Here is a 21283-nt window from a genome sequence, read left to right as displayed (position 1 = left end):
TCACACTCACACTCACACCTAGGGACAATTTGGAGTCTTCAATCGGCCTACCAAGCAAGTTTTTGGAATGTGGGAGGAAACCGGAGCGCCTGGAGAAAACCCACGCGGGCCCGGGGAGAACATGCAAACTCCACACAGGGAGGGCTGGAGGTGGAATCGAACCCGCACCCTCCTAACTGTGAGGCGGACGTGCTACCCAGTGCGCCACCGAGCCGCCCTCCGACTGAAACAGAAGAATAAAATATTGTAAAATTGAGCATGTTTGATATCTAAAATCAAGACTGTTTGACTACTGCGTATGCTTTATATTCAAGCCTTTTTTGGGTGGTAGCCCGACAGATGGTTCTGTCAGAACTGGTACTGATCGTATTCATGGTATATAATAAACCGTATTTTCCGTGTGCTTCACTTGTCTGAACAAAAGAATTGCCTTATATAATAAAATAATAATAAATAATAACAATATAACAGGAATGTTGAATGAGTAATTGTGGGTTTAGGTAAAGAATATTTTTAGTTAATACATCTAACATTGTAATGAAAACCCAATTTGTTAACAACAGATTTGTATTTATTTTGTGTGTAGCAGCAAACGTTCTTTTATTGTGTAGAAACATTTTCAGTGACCAATTAAAAATAAAAAAAAATAATCTAGAATATTTTCTCTCATAAACATAAGGTATTAAATACAACAATACTTTAGCAGCTTTCTTGCAATTACACTTGGGCAGCTAGAATTTTAGCATGCAACATAATATAATAGTTGGTGCATCACTGTGCATTTATGAGCTTAAACCAGCTCGCAAGGAATATTCTGTAGTACAACTTTTCGAAGTGTGAAAAGCCCTAAAATGAAGACACCTCAAGAGGACATGCTTGAAACATCCATCCATCCATCCATTTTCTGAACCGCTTAGTCCCCACGGGGGTCGCGGGCGTGCTGGAGCCTATCCCAGCCGTCATCGGGCAGTAGGCGGGGGACACCCTGAACTGGTTGCCAGCCAATCGCAGGGCACACAGAGACAGACAACCAATCGCACTCACACTCACACCTAGGGACAATTTGGAGTCTTCAATCGGCCTACCAAGCATGTTTTTGGAATGTGGGAGGAAACCGGAGTGCCCGGAGAAAACCCACGCGGGCCCGGGGAGAACATGCAAACTCCACACAGGGAGGGCCGGAGGTGGAATCGAACCCGCACCCTCCTAACTGTGAGGCGGACGTGCTACCCAGTGCGCCACCGAGCCGCCCTGCTTGAAACATTATATCAGGTAATCCATCCATCCATTTTCTGAACCGCTTAGTCCCCACGGGGGTCGCGGGCGTGCTGGAGCCTATCCCAGCCGTCATCGGGCAGTAGGCGGGGGACACCCTGAACCGGTTGCCAGCCAATCGCAGGGCACACAGAGACAAACAACCATTCGCACTCGCACTCACACCTAGGGACAATTTGGAGTGATCAATCGGCCTACCAAGCATGTTTTTGGGATGTGGGAGGAAACCGGAGTGCCCGGAGAAAACCCACGCGGGCTCGGGGAGAACATGCAAACTCCACACAGGGAGGGCCGGAGGTGGAATCGAACCCGCACCCTCCTAACTGTGAGGCGGACGTGCTACCCAGTGCACCACCGAGCCGCCCATATCAGATAATAACTTGGATAATAATCCTCAAGGATATTAATTACTTTATGAAGCTCAGGAAATAGATTTTTTTTCAAATTCACAACTTATAGTTAGTGGGAAATGGGAATATTAAAATTAAAACAAACAAACTTATTCCCAAGGCACAGTTTAAATTGCCCTAACTACATAGAAATTAGATGCGCACATTATATGTAATATCCACATTTGAGTCACGTTTTCAACTCGACGACTGTGCGATTGACATGCCAGAAAAGTGGGGCGCAAGCATGACCAATTGACCCATGCTGACTCGACATTATTGAACATTTTAATGTCATGTTACGTCCATGCCACAGGACGCTCGCTCAGCCGGCAACTTCCTCAGCCACACCCCTCACACCGTAATGACTGTCACCTGCTCCCTCTTGTTACCTCACGTATTTAAACCTTGCCCGTGTGTTTCTCCCTGTCGTTAAAGAAATGGGGTAAAAAAAACAAAAACTCCTGCCTAGCTACAAAAACAGATATGCTCACACCTCATTGAATAAAGTACATAAGCAGACAAGTATATTAACATATTTAAATCAATAAAAGAAACATTTTAACAATAAAGAAGACATAACTAGACATTTATGATATGTGTTAATGATAAATGTTTTTATAACTTCATAATCTGATATGTATTTCTATGCGCTTTGAAATAAATGTTTTTTGGTATATTGCCTGAATAGCTTAATGAACTGTTTAATGCATGCCTGATGTTTTTCTGAATCACGGACACTGCCAAAGGTGTCTAAGAATGTTCAGTACTTGATTATATCTTATGTTTTGATTAATGCTTGATGTGACGTCGTATGTTGCCTAATGCCAGATGCTAGCCTTGGATTATTACAGAATGTTCTGGACAGAGGGAAATGTTTTGCCTAACAATGAAAAGATATGGTTGGAAGCATGATTAAACTAAGAATGTGATGTAAGTAAGTAAGTACATAGAATTTAAACAGAACAAACAAATGCATGGTATGTGGTGAGTAAGAACTTTGCATAGTCAGGGAACATTAACGAACTGATTATGTCACACCCAAAACTTCACATAATTCCGTACAAAATGACAAATTGGAAGGATGATGAGTGGACAATGTGTGACAGTGGGTGAAGTGGATGTATGCAGAAAGTTGGCTGTGCAAGAATGGAGGAAAAAGTTTACAGTAAGTACACTTGGAGATAAAACCAGCAGAGGTGCCAGAGGGAGAGCGGCAAGGGGAAAACAGCCAAGAACCTGGCCAAATGTGATTGCCAAGGCCGAAAGACGGAATGGAAAACAACAGCCCCTGTTAGAGTGGTGCTCACTCTAACTTATTTTGCAAGAACCACACGGGAGACAGTATGCCCTTTAAACACTTGCAAGTGGAGAATTTGCTCGTTACTGTAGGTACAGCAGTGTTCGAACAAAGTCTGCCTTTGGTCTCTTGCAAGAGCATATTTATTGAGAACAGGTAGGGTGGGGGTGACACTGGACATGTTTGGTGGTCACCTCAGCAACTGGTTAATCAGTGCGGAGGGTCCCAGTTCATTGTTTTACAAGGTCGTGGAAACAGAAACTAGCGGAGCATTTTAGATGACTAACTAAGCAAGAATGTTTCCACACCATTTGGAAAGTTTCAACAACTGAATGGTTAAACTTTTCAGAGTCAAGGAAAGGTAAAAGGTTTAAACAAAGTTAATAATTCTAGTCTACATTCCAACATAATCATACGATCAAGATAATCAAGATAATCTGTAAACCCTAACAGCCCCCACCAAGTCAAACCTCCACATACTCACACACCGAATCGCCCATAATCAGCACCCACTCCCACGGAACCAGCTCTCAGGAACCAGCACCCACCCCCACGGAATCAGCTCTCACCGAACCAGCACCCACTCCCATGGAATCAAACTCTCCTGCAAACTTGCCCCACCTCCCTGGATTCATCACCCATCAAACTTGGCCCATACCGGCATGTGCAACCGAATATAAGCTGACCAAGGAACTTTGAACGTTGCTTTTTCTGAATGGGGACTTTCTGCTCTTGAGCATTGTCGCACGAAAGCGCTGATTTGTTTATTTTTTCCTGAAAACAGAGCTTTCTTAACAAGAATTGTGATTGAACTCAATCAACCTGTGTAAGTCTAATTTCTGTTTCGGTGTCTTATTCTTTTCCTTTAAACTGAAGAATGAAAATGAGCATGCAGTGAGTGAATTGGATAACAGGTGATTGGCTATGGGTTTTGCCGTGAGACGCAGATAGCGCGCTTCCCAAATTGTGGACCAAATCCAACATCGTCTGTGTCCGCACCTGTTGTTCCTGTACTGCTCATCTATTTCCCCTCGGTCTCGTGCGGAGGCTCACGGTCAGAACCTGTCCCGAATCTGTTCCTGGTCGGAGTGGAATTCAGTTTCCTGCCTGCAGCAGTCCGTAAGCCTCTTTCCCGCTTGTGTCTCCTTTCCTTCAATAAACCCTGGTCCAAGCTGCGTTTGGTCTCCCTGCTCCACTCATTCCCTGACATCATGTGTATAAAATATTGACGGGATATGAGACAGTTACCATTCAAAATAATTGGGTTTAAAGTTGAACAATATTTACCTGAAAAAAAGTTAAATTATTCAGTTTGCGACAAAATAAAAAGTTCTCATTTTTATGTATAAAACAATAGTTCAGGTTAAACAAGGTCAAACTATTTTCACATGGAAAATATTTAGTGAACCGTTTTAAGTGAATGTCTACAAATAGTGCATGTTAATTGATTTTCTTGAGTCAATGCAATTGGATCTGTATAAGAGCATCAGCAATGAATATAAATGGCTTAAAGTCGTGGCAGTTTTTCCTCAGTTAGATGTGAGTTAATAGCAAGCCACTGTAAGCAGTTGTCAGCACAAAGGCCTTATTACTATTCAGTATAAAGATTAGTCAAGAAGCCGAATGTGATGATGTCACTGGATCAGGATGAACAATCACAACTTCAAAGCACTCTCACCCACGTACGGAAGAGACACAAAGAAGGGGGAGAGAGAGAGAGAGAGAGACAAGGAGAGAGAGAGAGAGAGAGAGAGAGAGAGAGAGAGAGAGAGAGAGAGAGAGAGAGAGAGAGAGAGAGAGAGAGAGAGCAGTAACTCAACCTTGGAGGACAAATGTTTTTCATTTTTGTCTAATCCCTTTGAAATGTGTTCCAAAGTAGGTTGTCTTTCTGGGAACAAATTTGAATAAATCATCGAGCAGAATAAAACAGCTCAAGAATACAAATTAAGTAACTTATTTGGGTATTTGAAATATTGTATGTACTTGACATGTTTCATCGTTGTATAGGATTTTGTGTGTCTGTGAATTTGTGTATTCACCTAGTATCATAGAACACCATTTAACCTGACAAAAAATGAGCAAACAAAAAGCAGCATCAACGCCATAGATTAACTGTACATTTGTAGCTGAGCTGTCAAATATTAGTAGTAGTCAAATTCCCTCAGCAGTGGGCAGCAAATGTACTGCTAACCGCATTAGCACTAACCACCAACACTGGAGCCCCACACCAATGCCCCTCTCACCAGAACCTATATTTCAAATACTCTGACAACACAGCCATCTTTGCTCTTCTCACATATGTAATTTCTGTCCTGGACTACCACAACCTCATTCATTTCACCCAGTAGTTTGAGACCAACCATCTCCGCCTCAGTGTCACCCAGAAAAACAAACAACTGAACACACAAACTATGAGTCCTCACAACTTCACAGCACCCCATTGCCATCAATACCAAAGGAGGAAAACAGCAATTTGGACAAAAAAAAAACTCACCTTTGACCAGCGCATCATCTTTTTCCGTTACCATATTCAAGCATCAGCCAATTGTATTTGCTGTTCTACTCCACCTGTTTCTATGAAAATCTGTCTGTTAAATAAACTAAACTCACAGATGGAAACCAGCACTGTTGCAAATATCATTGGCCTGTCCACACACCCACTTTCGCTGAATTCAATAACAAAGATAGTCCTTGCAGCAATACAACTTCAATCATTCAAGACACGATTCACCCACTACATAAATGCCCCAGCCTACTGCCCTCAGGCCACAGGTTCAGGTCAGGAGGGCTCGTTTTAGAAGAAGCCATATTCCTGCGGTCATAGCTGCCACTGAGAATTGTGTGTGTTGTGTTTTACAAGTGTCTGTATTTTCTTATGTTGGGGTTGTGGGGTCCATGTGTGGCTTGTGGAAGAGAAATGTCTCAGTTTGTTAAAAATATGAACATACATACTTGCTTTTCAAAACAGAGGGACTTTGATTGATAATCTAGTCACACCTTGCATTGTCAACAAATTTGCAATTGTCTATTTTGAAGTAAAGAGTCTTTAGCAAAGCCATAGAGCAGGGGTGGGCAAACCTTTTGATTTGCGGGCCAAATTGAGTTCTAAATTTTGACCGGGGGGCTGAACCAAGAGCAGATGGATGTAGTGTTTGTGTGACGTAATGTAAACGACATGTAAAGGTCATTGCATGAAACGTTTTGGCCTTTAGTAGGTAGTAAAGCATGGATATATGTGCACCGAGCTATCTGACACAACTTCCGAGAGTTAATTTGCGGGCGGGCGTTTCCCCATCTACTGGCGAAACACAGTCATTGCACAGAAAATAACCCCAAAAAATGTTTAATACAATTTAGTCAGCTTTGGCGAGCTGGATTAAGCGGCCCCGTGGGCCGGATGTGGCCCACGGGACCACTTAATCGAGGCCGTAGTTTGCCCATGTCTGCCATAAAGCCTCATTTCCATTCTTTCCATCCTTTCAGGTTAGTGCTGAACCACCTGAAGGATGTCACGGGCCCCCTGCTTGACCCCCTCCAGTTTGCCTACTGGGCAAACAGGTCAGTGGATGATGCGGTCAATATGGGACTGCTCTACATCCTGCACCACCTGGACACCCCAGGAACGTACACCAGGATCCTGTTTGTGGACTTCAGCTCAGCGTTCAACACCATCGCTCCTGACATCCTCCAACAGAAGCTCATCCAGCTCGCGGTGCCTGCCTCCACCTGTCAGTGGATCACCAGCTTCCTGACCAACATGAGACAGCGTGTGAGGCTGGGGAGCATAACATCTGACACCCGGACCACCAATACTGGAGCTCCTCAGGGGTGCGTCCTCTCCCCACTGCTCTTCTCTCTCTACACCAACGATTTCTCCTCAGGTGACTCCCCTGTGAAGCTCCTGAAGTATGCAGACGACACCACTCTCATCGGACTGATCCAGGACGGTGATGAGACTGCGTACAGACAGGAGGTGGAGCGGCTGGTCCACTGGTGCAGCCAAAACCACCTGGAGCTGAACCCGTTCAGGACCGTGGAGATGACAGTGGACCATTTTCACCCCTCACTATCCGCAGTAATACTATTCTCTCCACAGCCACATTCAAGTTCCTGGGAACCACAATCTCTCGGGACCTGAAATGGGCATAGACTCTGTCCGGAAGAAGGCCCAGCAGAGGCTGTACTTCCTGAGACAGCTCAAGAAGTTCAACCTGCCGCGGGAGCTGCTGAAGACCTTCTACACTGCCATCATCCAGTCTGTCCTCTGCACCTCCATCACTGTCTGGTTTGGATCGGCCTCCAAACAAGACAAGCACAGACTGCAACGGACAATCAGGACTGCAGAAAAGATAATTGGAATCAACCTCCCATCTATCCAAGACTTGTACCTGTCCAGGACCAGGAAACGTGCAAGTAACGTCTCTACAGACCCTTCTCACCCAGGTTGCAGTCTGTTTGAACTACTCCCCTCCAGACGGCGTTATAGAGCTCTGTACACCAAAACCAGCAGGCACAGAGACAGCTTCTTCCCGCAGGCTGTTGCTCTGATGAACTCACACCACTCTTAGAGTCTCAGAGTCATTACTGTGCAATAACATCCTGCTCTCCACACCTTTTTTTGAATTGTCTACACTGTTTGTACTATGTGTCCTCTCTGCATCCATTGCATCTGCAGCCTGGTCATCCTGGAAGAGGGACCCTCCCATCTGTGGTCTCTTCTCAAGGTTTCTCATTTCCCCTAGCTGGAGTTTTGAGTTTTTCCTTGCCCTCTTGGGAGTTTAAGATCAGGGGATGTTTGAGAATATTTGCCATTTTTCACATGTCCTGAGTGTTGTTAGTCACCTAAATGTTGAATAGAGGCTGTGATTTACCGAAGTCAAATTCCTTGTTTGGCATGCTCAAACATGGCGAATAAAAACTCTTGAATCTTGAATCCACTATGGTCACAAATAAAGAAACGCTTATAAGAGAAACTAATGTGATTACTGGTCTGGAGAGAGTAACGAGTTAAGTATACTCGTTACAAGAAAAAGTGGTCATCGGGATAACTTGTAACTGTAAAGCACAAGACATTACTGGCATCACTGTTGGTGGTTGTCTTGCTATAAAAAGTTACAGGCCAAACTCATACTTGAAGAACCATCCACTTATAAACAAAGTCTAATATTCTTCTGACAGAAAATATTAATTGAGACAAGTGTGATTTCACAATCTGTGTAAAAGTTGGCACCTCATGTTTGAGCATTATCTGCACTGTGCAGATTTTGTATTGTCTGTTTCACTTTGATGCTCTTTAAACCTAGTGGGGAAACAAATTTTTGACAAGACCTTTATCATCTTCGAATCATCGCAGCTACCTTAGACAGCAGAGATTGTCTTTTGATATGATAATTGGAGTAACTCATGTTTTACTAACAAGAAGAAGGTGGCAAGGGCGTTGGAGAACAAGGGCAAAGTACAACCATTGGGACAAGCTTTGCAAGTATGCACACGCCTGTCATACTCTTACCTTGAGATCTTCTGCGTCATAAAAGCTAACTTGCACAGAACGGACCATCCTTGACTGAAATAGGGTGCTCAAAGTTTGGTTGGCCACAGCATCAGTGATTAAATGAAAGTGAAGATGATTTCTCCTGGAAAATTGAGGGGGGAAAGTCAGCTCGATGAGTTAAACAATAATTAAGACATTAAGAAATCACAATAGTTATTTCTTATAAAACAACAACAACATTGCAGAACAATTTGGAATGTTTGAGCTAATACACATGGCCACCATAGAAAAAGTTTGCCATAACTCACTGATCATCATTAGAACACTTTTATAAAGACCATGTTATCAGATCTTCTCCTCATGAAAACTGAACACAACCTAGAAGGGTTGGTTGTCTTTCCATGTCCTTCTAAGAGTTTTGATTCCAATTGATAGGGGGCACAAAAGTCAATGGTATCTCCTTACGCAAGTGTGATTAACTTAGAATTTTACACTCAAATCCAACTCGATACTTGAAGATTGGGCTGGGCGATATGTATCCTGATTGACACAATATCAATAGACAATACCTTTGATAACATTTTCTGAATGCAATATGTGTTGTAGGGTTTGGAAATATTCTTGAGCGTGCAATGTCTCTCCAACCGTTTGAAAGCTAATTGCAGTGCTGTTATTCAGATTGCCCTGAAAACATATGTGTACGGTGATCCCTCATTTTTCGCAAGATGTGTTCCAGAACCACCCGCGACAAACGAAAATCCGCGAAGTAGATACAATATATGCATTATTTAGAAATTTAAAAATCAATGTATTGAAGTTTCCAACATATAGTGTTTCTTGTTGGCTGCTAGAGAGCATGGGTGTATTGTAAGTCCATTGAAAGTGTGGGTTTTCTTGCCTAGCAATGCAAAGGGTCCAACCTCAGAATTACCACACCACACTAAGGCATAGCGAAACCAAATTGAGTCACAGTTGTGCACAATTTAAAAAGCTTTTTAAACCCTCCCCAATACTTTTACGCTACATAAACCTTTCTTATTACCTTTATTAATGTGGAAAATAGGTTTCAGAGTCACTGTGAGCTAGAAAATCACCATGCTCATATTTATTAATTAAAGTGCACAAGCATACATTTACATACACACAATAATTAATTAAAATGCACAAGTATATATTCAAAGTCAAAGTCAAAGTCAAAGTCTCCTTTATTGTCAATCCCTCCGCATGTCAAGACACACAAACAGATCGAAATTACGTTTCTCACTATCCCAGGGTGACAAGACAGAGTGAACTCTGTTGTGAACAACGCACATACAAGTAAACAACACAGGAAAAATAAAACAAGAAAATGAACAATAAGAGTGATAGCACGCTAGCCGCTCCCGATGCACAGCAGAGTCCGGAAAGATGACAGTCAACCAGGCCACTGTGAACACGAGCACACAGCAGGCACGCACTGTCCGGTTCGTGGATCCTATCAGGCGAACGCAACCCATCTTGTCGTCCCGCGAACGAACGTACGCCAGGAGAATGGAAGGCACGGCTCTGCGAGCTGGGTTGGCCGCAAGCCTGGCCCGACGTCTCCGCGCTGGCCCCTCTTCCGTTGCCTCGCAGACCCGCTGCCGACGCATCCCAACAATGCTCCAGGACGGAGCAGTCCGACCTCACGACGCAGTCCAACCGGGGGAGGAAGAGCAGGCTAGTCCGGCGTCGCTCCATGACGAAGCAGTCCGAGCGCCCTTAATCTCTCCGCACCAAAGTCTAGAACGCCATAAAACCCACTTCTGCCGATGTTGAGCAGAACATGCCCGCCGCACTAGTAGCACGACGTATCACACGAGACGAACACACACAAAACTGCCGGACAAACACTCAGTAAACACTCACAAAACAACGAACGGGACAGAGAGTGGCCGCTGCGTGTGCATCTTGAATATAGGAATCAATTTATTTGTACAACTTATCTTATTAGACATTTTTTTGGGTATGTGTTTGAATAACTTCTAATAATTAGTAGACTGTCATGCGGTCACGTTTATTTTTCCGGATTTCTGTCTTGTCTGTGTCGTAACTTCACTTCCTGTTTTATTTTGTCATCCCTTCCGTTTCAGTTCGTGGTTCCTTCCTCTGTTTTCGGTTGTCTTGTATTCCCTGATCCTGATTGTGTGCACCTGCGTGGTTGGCGCTAATTGTCAGCACCTGCGTCCCAGCCCTTTTGTGTGTATTTAGTCCGTGTCTTCCCCTTGTCTTGCGCCAGTGTGTCTTGCCTCGTCCCGACCACCAGCGATTCCTTGACGTCCGAACTCCCAATAAGATTCCTCCTTTTTGTCTCGCCACAGAGCGACGCTTTTTGTTAGTGCCTTGTTCCCCATAGCCCTTTTTGTCTCGCCCGAGAGCGACGCTTTTTGTTTGGACTTTTTGCCAAGAGTTTCCCTCGCAAGAGGCGCCTTGAGTTGTATTTTTTGATCATTGTTTGTTGGAATAAATCAGAGAAAAGAAAGACTCTGCATCCGAGTCCTCCGCCTTGTTCCCTGCCTGACAGTACACACTGGCCAGACATGGACTCGGCAGAGTCGGAGCACCTGTGCGCCATAGTGCGCTCCCACGCCTCACAGCTCGCCCAGCACCAGAGGGAAGTGGACAATTTGGGCGAGGAGATCTGAGGGCTCGCAAAGAGCCAAGCAGATTTCAGAGGGGCGGTCGCCGCCCAGGTAGGAAAGCTGGGTCAACAAGTGCAGGACGTGCTCTCGCTTTTAAACGGGGGACCAGCAGCGACCTCCAGCTCGGCAACTCTGTCAGATATCCCAGGGACAAGAGACCGTCGGAGATTACGCCATCCGTTTCCGCACGCTGGCCGCGGAATGCGGCTGGAATGTGACGGCGCTGTATGACATCTTCCTCCGAGGCCTTTGTGGATCCATACAGGATCAGCTAATTCCCCTGGATCTTCCCACAGATCTCGACGCCCTCATCGCTCTGGCTATCCGCACCGACAACCGGCTGCAAGAGTCGAGGAAGCACCGCGGAAGCAGAAACGCCCCCGCCTTCGTGCCAGTAGCCGTTCCTTCCGCCCTAGAGGCGAACCGCCCCAGGCCGGACGGGGATCGGCAGCACCAGGATGCGGAACCGATGCAGTTGGGCAGAGCAAAGCTGACAGAGGAGGAGAAGATACGACGACGCCGGGAAGGTAGATGCTACTACTGCGGTGAGCTCGGACACCTCCTCCTCTCCTGCCCGGTGAGGAGGACTCTGAAGGTAAGCGCCTTCTCTGCTGCTCTGTCCCCGGGGCGAGTGCTCCCCAAGGGCATGATTACACAGCTGGGAAAAGATATAGAACTTGACGTGCTAATAGACTCAGGAGCTGATGAAAGCTTGATAGACTGGGCATTTGCTCGCCGATGGGGAATAAAAACTGACCTGCTGAACACTCCCGTGAATGCCAAGGCACTCAATGGACAGGCACTTTTTGAGATAACACACATAACAGAACCTGTCTCGCTGTCTTTTGGGCCCCACCATGAGAAAATACGACTACATGTAGTGACCTCCCCAATGAACCCCCTCATTCTCGGGTATCCATGGCTTCAACGCCACAACCCCGCTATAGACTGGGGATCAGGGGAAATAACGGGATGGGGGCCCTACTGTCACGATTCATGTATCAAATCTAACCCGCACTCGGTGCCTTCTGCTCCAGACTCGCAAACTCCAGACTTGACCGGGGTTCCCGCGTGTTACCACCAATGGGCCGAGGTATTCAGCAAGGCCAAGGCTACCTCCCTACCCCCCCACCGTCCGTATGATTGCGCCATTGAACTCCTGCCGGGCTCAACCATACACAAGGGGAGGCTTTATTCTCTTTCGGGACCCGAAAAGCAGGCCCTGAACGATTATATAGACTCCTCTCTTCAAGCAGGGTTGATTCGACCGTCATCGTCGCCTGCGGGTGCGGGGTTCTTTTTTGTGAGCAAAAAGGACGGCACCTTACGTCCCTGTATTGACTACAGCCCCCTCAATCAGATCACAATCAAAAACCGGTATCCTCTTCCCCTGATGTCGACCGTGTTCGACCAATTACAGCAAGCCCGGGTGTTCATGAAGTTAGACCTGCGCAACGCGTACCACCTAGTGCGCATCCGGGAGGGGGACGAATAGAAGACGGGTTTTAACACACATCGAGGACACTTTGAATACTTAGTAATGCCATTTGGCCTCACCAATGCCCCTGCGGTGTTTCAGGCCATGATAAATGATGTTCTGAGGGACTGTTTGGATCGATTTGTGTATGTATATTTAGATGATATTTTGATTTATTCCCCGGATTTGGAGACCCATAGGTCTCACGTCGAGACTGTTCTGCGACGGCTCCTTGACCACCAACTGTACGTTAAGGCCGAGGAAAGCGAATTCCACACAAACACCGTATCCTTTCTTGGTTTCATCATAGCCCCGGGCAAAGTTAAGATGGACCCGGCAAAAGTGAGCGCGGTAACTGATTGGCCTACCCCTGACTCCCGCAAAAAGGTGCAGCAATTCCTGGGCTTTGCCAATTTTTATAGGCGGTTCATCAGGGGCTTCAGTGCTACAGCGGCTCCCTTGCATGCTCTAACATCTCCTAAGGTTCCATTCTGCTGGTCGGCGGAAGCGGAGGCGGCCTTCCAGGAGCTGAAGAACCGCTCCTATCCTCACGCTTCCCGACCCGTCACGACAGTTTGTGACGCCTCCAATCAAGGGGTCGGGGCCATTCTGTCCCAGAGAGCCAGAAGTGACAACAAGCTCCATCCGTGCGCCTTCCTGTCCGGACGGCTGACGCCAGCCGAACAGAACTACGACGTGGGAGATCGCGAACTGTTGGCGGTAAAACTGGCTTTAGAGGAATGGAGACATTGGTTGGAGGGAGCACAGCAGCCTTTTCTGGTCTGGACAGACCATAAAAACTTGGAATACATTAAGACAGCCAAGAGATTGAATTCTCGCCAAGCCCGCTGGTCGCTCTTTTTCAACCGATTTAACTTTACTCTGTCTTACAGACCGGGATCCAAAAACACCAAGCCTGACGCGCTCTCCCGTGTCTACAGCCCAGGTCCGGAAGTCAAAAAGCCCGAACCCATTCTGCCTCCACGTTGCGTGGTAAGAGCAGTGACCTGGCCTATCGAAGGCCTGGTGCAGCAGGCCAATGGCAACGAACCACCCCCTAGTGGATGCCCTGAGAACCGACTGTTCGTTCCCGATCAATTACGGTCCCAAGTTGTCCATTGGGCTCACACCTCCAGACTCTCCTGTCATCCGGGCATGCGCAGAACCCTGTTTTTCGTCCAGCAGCGATTCTGGTGGCCTTCCATGGGGGCAGACGTCAGGGAATACGTCTCAGCCTGTCCCGTCTGCGCCCGGAATAAGAACTCCCACGGCGCCTGCATGGGTTTGCTACACCCCCTCCCCATTCCACCGCGTCCGTGGGCCGAAATCTCCATGGACTTCGTCACGGGGCTACCAGCCTCAAATGGGCGAACAACCATACTCACTGTTGTAGACAGATTCTCGAAGATGGCTCATTTTATCGCTCTGCCCAAGTTGCCGTCCGCTAAACGAACGGCAACAGTAATGATGGACCACATATTCAGGATTCATGGTTTCCCAAAGGACATTGTCTCAGATAGGGGTCCCCAATTTATATCCAGGTTTTGGAAATAGTGCCTCGCTTTGTGGATCCATTCCCCATCGCCATGGTCGTGCACCCGGCCGCGGTGCGTCTCCGCTTGCCCAGGTCCCTTGCAGTCCACCCCACCTTTCACGTCGGGAAGGTCAAGCCGGTTGTGGACAGTCCGTTGGTGCCAGATCCTGCGCCGCCCCCGCCTCCGCGGACGGTAGGAGGTGGGGCGGCCTACACGGTGAAAGAACTGTTGGACGTGCGCAGAAGGGGCCGAGGCTGGCAGTACCTGGTGGACTGGGAGGGTTATGGGCCTGAGGAGCGGCAATGGGTGCCGCCTAGTTTTATTTTGGACCCGGGGCTGTTTGAGGACTTTTATGCAGCTCACCCTGAGGCTCCTGGGCCGTCTGGGATCCGGCCCTGGGGGGGGGGATATGTCGTCCGAACTCCCAGTAAGATTCCTCCTTTTTGTCTCGCCACAGAGCGACGCCTTTTGTTAGTGCCTTGTTCCCCATAGCCCTTTTTGTCTCGCCCGAGAGCGACGCTTTTTGTTTGGACTTTTTGCCAAGAGTTTCCCTCGCAAGAGGCGCCTTGAGTTGTATTTTTTGATCATCGTTTGTTGGAATAAATCAGAGAAAAGAAAGACTCTGCATCCGAGTCCTCCGCCTTGTTCCCTGCCTGACAGTAGACATACATATGGCTCAATAGCTCTAAATACAGTGGAGCCTCGGTTTTCGAACACAATCCGTTCCAGAAGGCTGTTCGATAAATGAATCGTTCAAATTCCGAATCATATTTTCCCATTACAAATAATGGAACAAAAATTAATCCGTTCCAAAACCCCACCTTTTTTAAGCATTTTTTCATTTGCGTATTTTTGTCCAATCGCACAACTGCAGCGCACCGCCGAACACGCAACCGTAGCGCGTCGCCGACCGTGCAACTGCACCGCGCTGGTCGCATTATTGTGACAGAGCGGTTGCTAAAATTTAGAAAATATTTTTAAAGTCCTGATGTTCCAAAATTTAAGTGGACCTCAGTGCGCAGGGAGTTTGGTCCGATTGCGCAACCGCAGCGCGCCGGGCGCTCAGTGTCACATTGTTTATGTAGCATCTTTGTGTTTTAGGATGGCTTTACTGCTCCCACTTGCTTCCTTTGGAGGCATGATTAGAGTTGATGCAATCTTCAGAGTAACGAGAACGTAATAGCGAACGGACTCAGTTGGCATGCGGGTTCTCTCGGCTCACCTCGGGTGGTTCGACAACTGAATTTTGTCCGACATCCGAAGCAAAAAAATCTTGAATTTTTTGTTCGAATACCGATTTGTTCGAGAACCGGGAAGTTTGAAAACCGAGGCTCCACTGTAGTATTATAACAAGTGGCTGATGTTATCTTGAACTGCTTGATGTTTTTGTATTGCCTGTGGGTTTTATATAGTTAACAATGAATTACGTGCGACATTTTTAAGTTGGGGAGACAAAATAAACAAGTTTGCCCGGAATATGAGACAATGAATTTGGGCATAAAAGACGATTGGGATATCAAGGCCATTAGTATATAGACAGAATAGACTGGTACAAAATAACAAAAAGAGCTGACGTTGGGAAGAACATCTTTTTTTCTTATGATGAGTACACAAAAGTATTGATTGCAGTGTGACATTTTTCATGATCTTTATTTTTATGGGAAAAGGGTGTGAGTGCCATATCTGCAGGAACTGGCACCATCTGGTGAAAACAAACCAAGAAGTGGGTAGAAGAACGAGGACAACCACGAGGGCCGCCAAGGACAGGACGAGACGCCAGGAATGATTACAGAAGATGAACTTCTCCCCACCTTTGTGTGTGGCGCAATATAATCTTGCATTGGAGCATTGTCGAAGAGAAAAGCCCAGCTCAGATTTGTAAACCTTTTTCCTGAACGCAGATTTAACATAATCGGCTGAGATTTAACGAATTTGGTATGAGTGTGATTTATGTGGATATTTTTGTCCTTAGAAGAAAAACGAACATCCGTTAAAGAAGTTGGACACAGGTAATTTGTAATGGTTGATGCAAGGCAGAAGGCCCGATCCTCCTATATGTTTTCAATTTTCCAACATTACCATCGCCACACTGTTCTGTGCATGTATTGTGAATAAAAGAACCAACACGTGATATTTTCACATATAAAGTCCTTCTAAGCCGGTTACTGTGCGTGCCCAGCTGCCGCCTCCTGCGCTTGAACTCGGTCACGTCCGCAGTGATGCACATTGCTCAGAGGCACACCCCACTCTATCAGGGCTTATTGCTGCTGTCCTGACTCCTGAACGGCAGTGCTTTTTTTCCCACCCTGCGCTTGTCCTCAATGAAGCACATTGCTCAGAGGCATTGTTGCTGTCCTGATTGTTTCTACACAGCGGTAGCATTATTATTTTTTTATAATAAACTACGCTGGTGGTCTTGATTGCTGTTTGTGCTCTCTCTCCTTCCCCCTCCTCCCTAGCTTTGGGAGGGGGCTATGTGACGCCCAAACTGAAAATAGCTGGTTCTACATCTACTAATCAAGACACGAACTGGGGGTTTGGCTATTTGCTGGAGCACTTCATTTGTTTATGGACATCTACATTAGCTTATTTGATATTTATTCATATTGTGTGTTAAATGTTGCCCATTTTGCATGCATTGCAGCCTGATCATCCTGAAAGGCAGATTCTCTTAACTGTGGCCCCTTTTCAAGGTTTCTATTTTTTTTCCCCTTGCCCTCATGGGGGTTAAGAACAGGGGAACTCGACAATAATTGCCAACTGTGGCCATGTGAAGCCCTTTGAGAAGTTTTTGTGATTAAGGGCTATATAAATAAATTTGACTTGACTTGACCTATATGTCAATCCATTCTTTTATCCGAGATGACTACTAATAACACACTTTGGTGATATTCTAAAAATAAATAATACACCACATTTCTCACCTGTGAGAGGACAGACTTGACTAGTGTGACCATGTCTCTACTAGTTTTGTGTCCAGCGCAAACACAGGCGACATGTATTACCTGTAGAAAAAACAAAAAAATGTAAATGTCATAGAGTGCCTACTCAGCATATACACTGATTTTGTAATCCCTCATTTATTGCGGATAATTGGTTCCAAGACCACCCGTGATAGGTGAAAATCCGCGATGTAGAGAAAATATATCGTTACAATATCCACACAAGAATTTTATGAACCTTTATTGTAGTTTTATACACTTTATTGGCTTTTTAAACACTTTTTTGTTTTTTTTAAACACTTTTGTAAAACATTTAAAGTCAAATTGACTTTCAGAAACATTCTTATTTATTTAAACAAATACAGTAAATACATTGTTACAATATCCACACAAGACTTTTATGAACCTTTTATGAAGTGTAAATGTGTCAGGCCCCTCTCTGCTCTTGCATACTGGCCGGCTGACGCGCCTCGGCGGCCCAGCGCAAGGGCATCTGCACAAGACTATTACAATTTTATTTGTTAACACTTTATTGTACTTTGAAATAGTTTATAGTACTTTAAACACTTGTTAAAAATATTTTAAAGTGTAAATGTGTCACGGCTCTGCTCTCGCTGTGCTGGCCAGCTGATGCGCCCCCGCAGCCCAAACAAGGTTGTTTGCATTAGCTCTTGCTATTCCTACCAGTAGCTCATCATCATTAAGGCTATGTGCTTGAGGAGTTTTCTCAAAATCTGAAATCTGAATCATTATTGGATTATGTACCAGATAAGGCCCTATCAGGTAGGCAAAACATTTCAATGGTTTCCTTGACTGAGTAAAACATTTGTCAGCCTGCCATAACACACTACAAATCCCGCAGAGTATTCTATAAGAACGTTAGCTAAAAAACCTTTCCGTCCAACAAAGATCTATACTAATATGCTATGTCCCATGGAATTTAGGCCTCATCAGTTTTACTCACTGCACAGTAAAATGAAAATTATATTATGCCATTGGCTTTGATCAAATCTGCCTCTGATAGTTTATGAGATGGGCAAATGCAGAAAGGAGATGTTGTGGTGGTGCCAGATGTGTTCAGACAAACTTGGTCAAACGTCACCTGGAAAGAATGGAAATAATAATATAGAAATAACAAAACATTAGTATAATAACTATTTAAATAATAGTAGTATAAATATAATTCCAAATACTATGGGTATGTCTTAATGGTCAAAGAATCTGATGATGTTGACATTTTTTTTTTTTAGCTTTATTACTAATCAACTCTTTTTCTATATGTGCTTGGGTTCTGTCTTTAGAGTTACTTATTACAAATGCAGCTGAAACCATTTTTTAAAACAATTTCTGAAAAAAAAACAAAGACGAAAACATCTTGACCAATTGGCGACAGCTTCCTGGACCTAGTCTACTCGGCGCAAAAGGGAGCTTTCAAAGCCACCCCCCTCCCCCATCTGGGGCTTTCTGACCATCTCACCGTTTTGCTTTTGCCCGCATACAGACAATTGGTAAAGGCATCCAGGCCGGTTCGGAGGCAGGTTCGAGTGTGGCCTGAGGGTGCCTCCGATGCACTTCGTGACTGCTTCGACACCACTGACTGGGACTTGTTTAAGCAGGCAGCCACCTACAACGATTGGACGGACATAGAGGAGTATACTGACTCTGTTACCTCTTACATCACGAAGTGCATCGATGATGTGACTTGCTCGAAATCCGTCGTCACTCGCGCGAACTGGAAGCCGTGGCTGACGGGGGCTGTCCTCAGACTGTTGAGGGCCAGAGACAAGGCTTTCAGAGCGGGGGATGAGGCTGGCTTGAGGACAGCGAGGGCCGACCTGTCCCGAGGCATCAAAGAAGCGAAGAAGGCGTTCTCGTGCAAGGTCTCCACCCACTTCAAGGACAGCAAGGACGCACGTAGCCTTTGGCGGGGCATTCAGACCATCACGGACTACAAGCCCGCGCCGAGGAGCTGTGAGGGCGACGTCCGTCTGCTGAACGATCTGAACCGCTTCTTTGCTCGCTTCGACGCCCAGAACAGCACTTGCCCGCTGAAGACCACTCCCCCCCCACACGAGCAGCCCCTGCGCCTCTCTGCCGACGGTGTGAGGAGGGCGCTTGCCGCTATTGACACCCGTAAGGCGGCGGGCCCTGACAACATCCCGGGTCGAGCGCTGAAGGACTGCGCTGGGGAGCTGTCGGGTGTCTTCACGGACATCTTTAACGTTTCCCTGCAGCAGGCCATCGTCCCCTCGTGTTTCAAGGCTGCCACCATCGTTCCTGTGCCGAAGAAACCTGCACCGTCCTGCTTCAATGACTACCGCCCTGTGGCACTGACGCCCATCATCATGAAGTGCTTTGAGCGGCTGGTCATGGAGCACATCAAGTCCGTTCTCCCCCCCACCATTGACCCTTTCCAGTTTGCGTACCGTGCCAAGCGGTCCTCTGAGGATGCCATCTGCTCTGCCCTCCACTCGGCCCTCACCCATCTGGAGAGAAAGGACTCATATGTGAGGTTGCTGTTTGTGGACTTCAGCTCTGCCTTCAACACCATTGTGCCGCAGCGACTCATCTGCAAACTCGACGAGCTGGGCCTCAGTACCTCCCTCTGCAACTGGATACTGGACTTCCTCTGTCAGAGGCCTCAGGTGGTGCGTGTTGGCGACAAAATCTCCGCCAGCATCACGCTGAGCACGGGGGCCCCCCAGGGCTGCGTGCTCAGTCCATTACTCTTCACCCTGCTGACGCATGACTGCACTGCGACCTACAGCGACAACCGCATAGTGAAGTTTGCTGACGACACGACTCTGGTGGGTCTCATCACAAAGGGCACATTTCTATGAGATGGCCTTTAACTAACTTGTGATGGCCGATTTGGCCGGAGTTTGTTCTGTTCTCTCTGCCCACCTCCTCCCCGGCTGGGGAGGGGGTTAGGTGGCTCGAAAGCGGTTAGCGGCTGGCTGGATTCTCGGGGACCAGTTCGGGATGGGGGAGCTGCGGCTCGGCCCCCTTGAGGACACTGCCAGGACAATCGAGGACACCTCCGACATCCATTTTTTTTTTCATTGATTTTCATATCATGTATTACTTGTGTACTCTCTGCATCCATTATAACCTGGTGATCCTGAAAGGGGGATCCTTCCATCTGTGGTCCCTTCTCAAGGTTTCTCATTTTCCCCTGGTAGGGGTTTTTTGAGTTTTTCCTTGCCCTTTTGGGAGCTTATGATCAGGGGATGCGTTGAGAATAATTGTCAATTTTGGCTATGTGAAGCCCTTTGAGACTGTTTGTGATTTAGGGCTATACAAATAAACTTGACTTGACTTGACTTGACTTGAAAGGGCGACGAGACTCGGTACAGGTCGGAGTTGACCTTCTGACCACGTGGTGCAGGGACAACAACCTCCTGCTGAACGTTAATAAGACCAAGGAAATCATTGTTGACTTCCGGAAGGGTCACACAACACACCTGCCGCTGATCATCGATGGTGCTGTGGTGGAGAGGGTGAGCTGCACCAAGTTCCTGGGGGTGCACATCAGTGAGGACCTCTCCTGGTCCGCAAACACCTCGTCACTGGCAAAGAAAGCTCAGCGCCGCCTGTACTTCCTGCGGAAGCTCAGGCGTGCATGTGCAGTCCTGTCTACATTCTACCGTGGCACTATTGAGAGCGTCATCACCAGTTGCATCGCTGTCTGGGGTGGTAACTGCACTGAACAGAACTTGAAGGCCCTGCAGCGCATAGTGAATACGGCTGGTAAGATTATTGGTGCTTCGCTCCCCTCCCTGAAGGACATTTACACCTCCCATCTCGCCCGCAAGGCAACCTCGATTGCCAGAGATGTGAGTCACCCGGCTCACTCTTTGTTTGACCTTCTGCCCTCTGGGAAGAGGTACAGGAGCCTGCGCTCCCGCACCACCAGACTTGCCAACAGCTTCTTTCCCCAGGCTGTTAGGGCCCTGAACTCGCTACCCCCTTCTGCGTAGCGTGTGGCACTGTTGCGCTATTTTCGGGAATGTCTGCTGTACGCGCACTTGCTCCTTTTTTTTCTGCTCCTCTTATTTATTTATTTATTGTTGTGTTATTTATTCATTATTTATTCAGCACGGTTTTGTTATACTTGTTACTTGTTTGTCTGTTGTGAGCCATGTCTTGTCACCGTGGGATAGGGGGGAACGAAATTTCGGTTTCTTTGTGTGTCTTTGGCATGTGGAGAAATT

At 46.7% G+C, this 21283-nt stretch overlaps 1 protein-coding gene across 1 annotated transcript in view; it reads right to left on the bottom strand.

The window, feature by feature from the left end:
* The window catches only part of LOC125966807 (xylosyl- and glucuronyltransferase LARGE2s), a 194593-nt gene that overhangs the window by 21378 nt on the left and 151932 nt on the right, over positions 1-21283 (bottom strand). The window contains exons 5-6 of the mRNA XM_049717268.2: positions 17052-17132; positions 8474-8623 (exon numbers count right to left, since the gene is read on the bottom strand). Coding sequence (XP_049573225.2) covers positions 8474-8623; positions 17052-17132 — 231 coding nt within the window. The remainder of the gene's footprint in view (positions 1-8473; positions 8624-17051; positions 17133-21283) is intronic.

This window comes from Syngnathus scovelli, chromosome 4, assembly GCF_024217435.2.
Source record: "Syngnathus scovelli strain Florida chromosome 4, RoL_Ssco_1.2, whole genome shotgun sequence".
NCBI lineage: Eukaryota > Metazoa > Chordata > Actinopteri > Syngnathiformes > Syngnathidae > Syngnathus > Syngnathus scovelli.
This window is presented reverse-complemented; position numbering and strand designations above follow the sequence as displayed.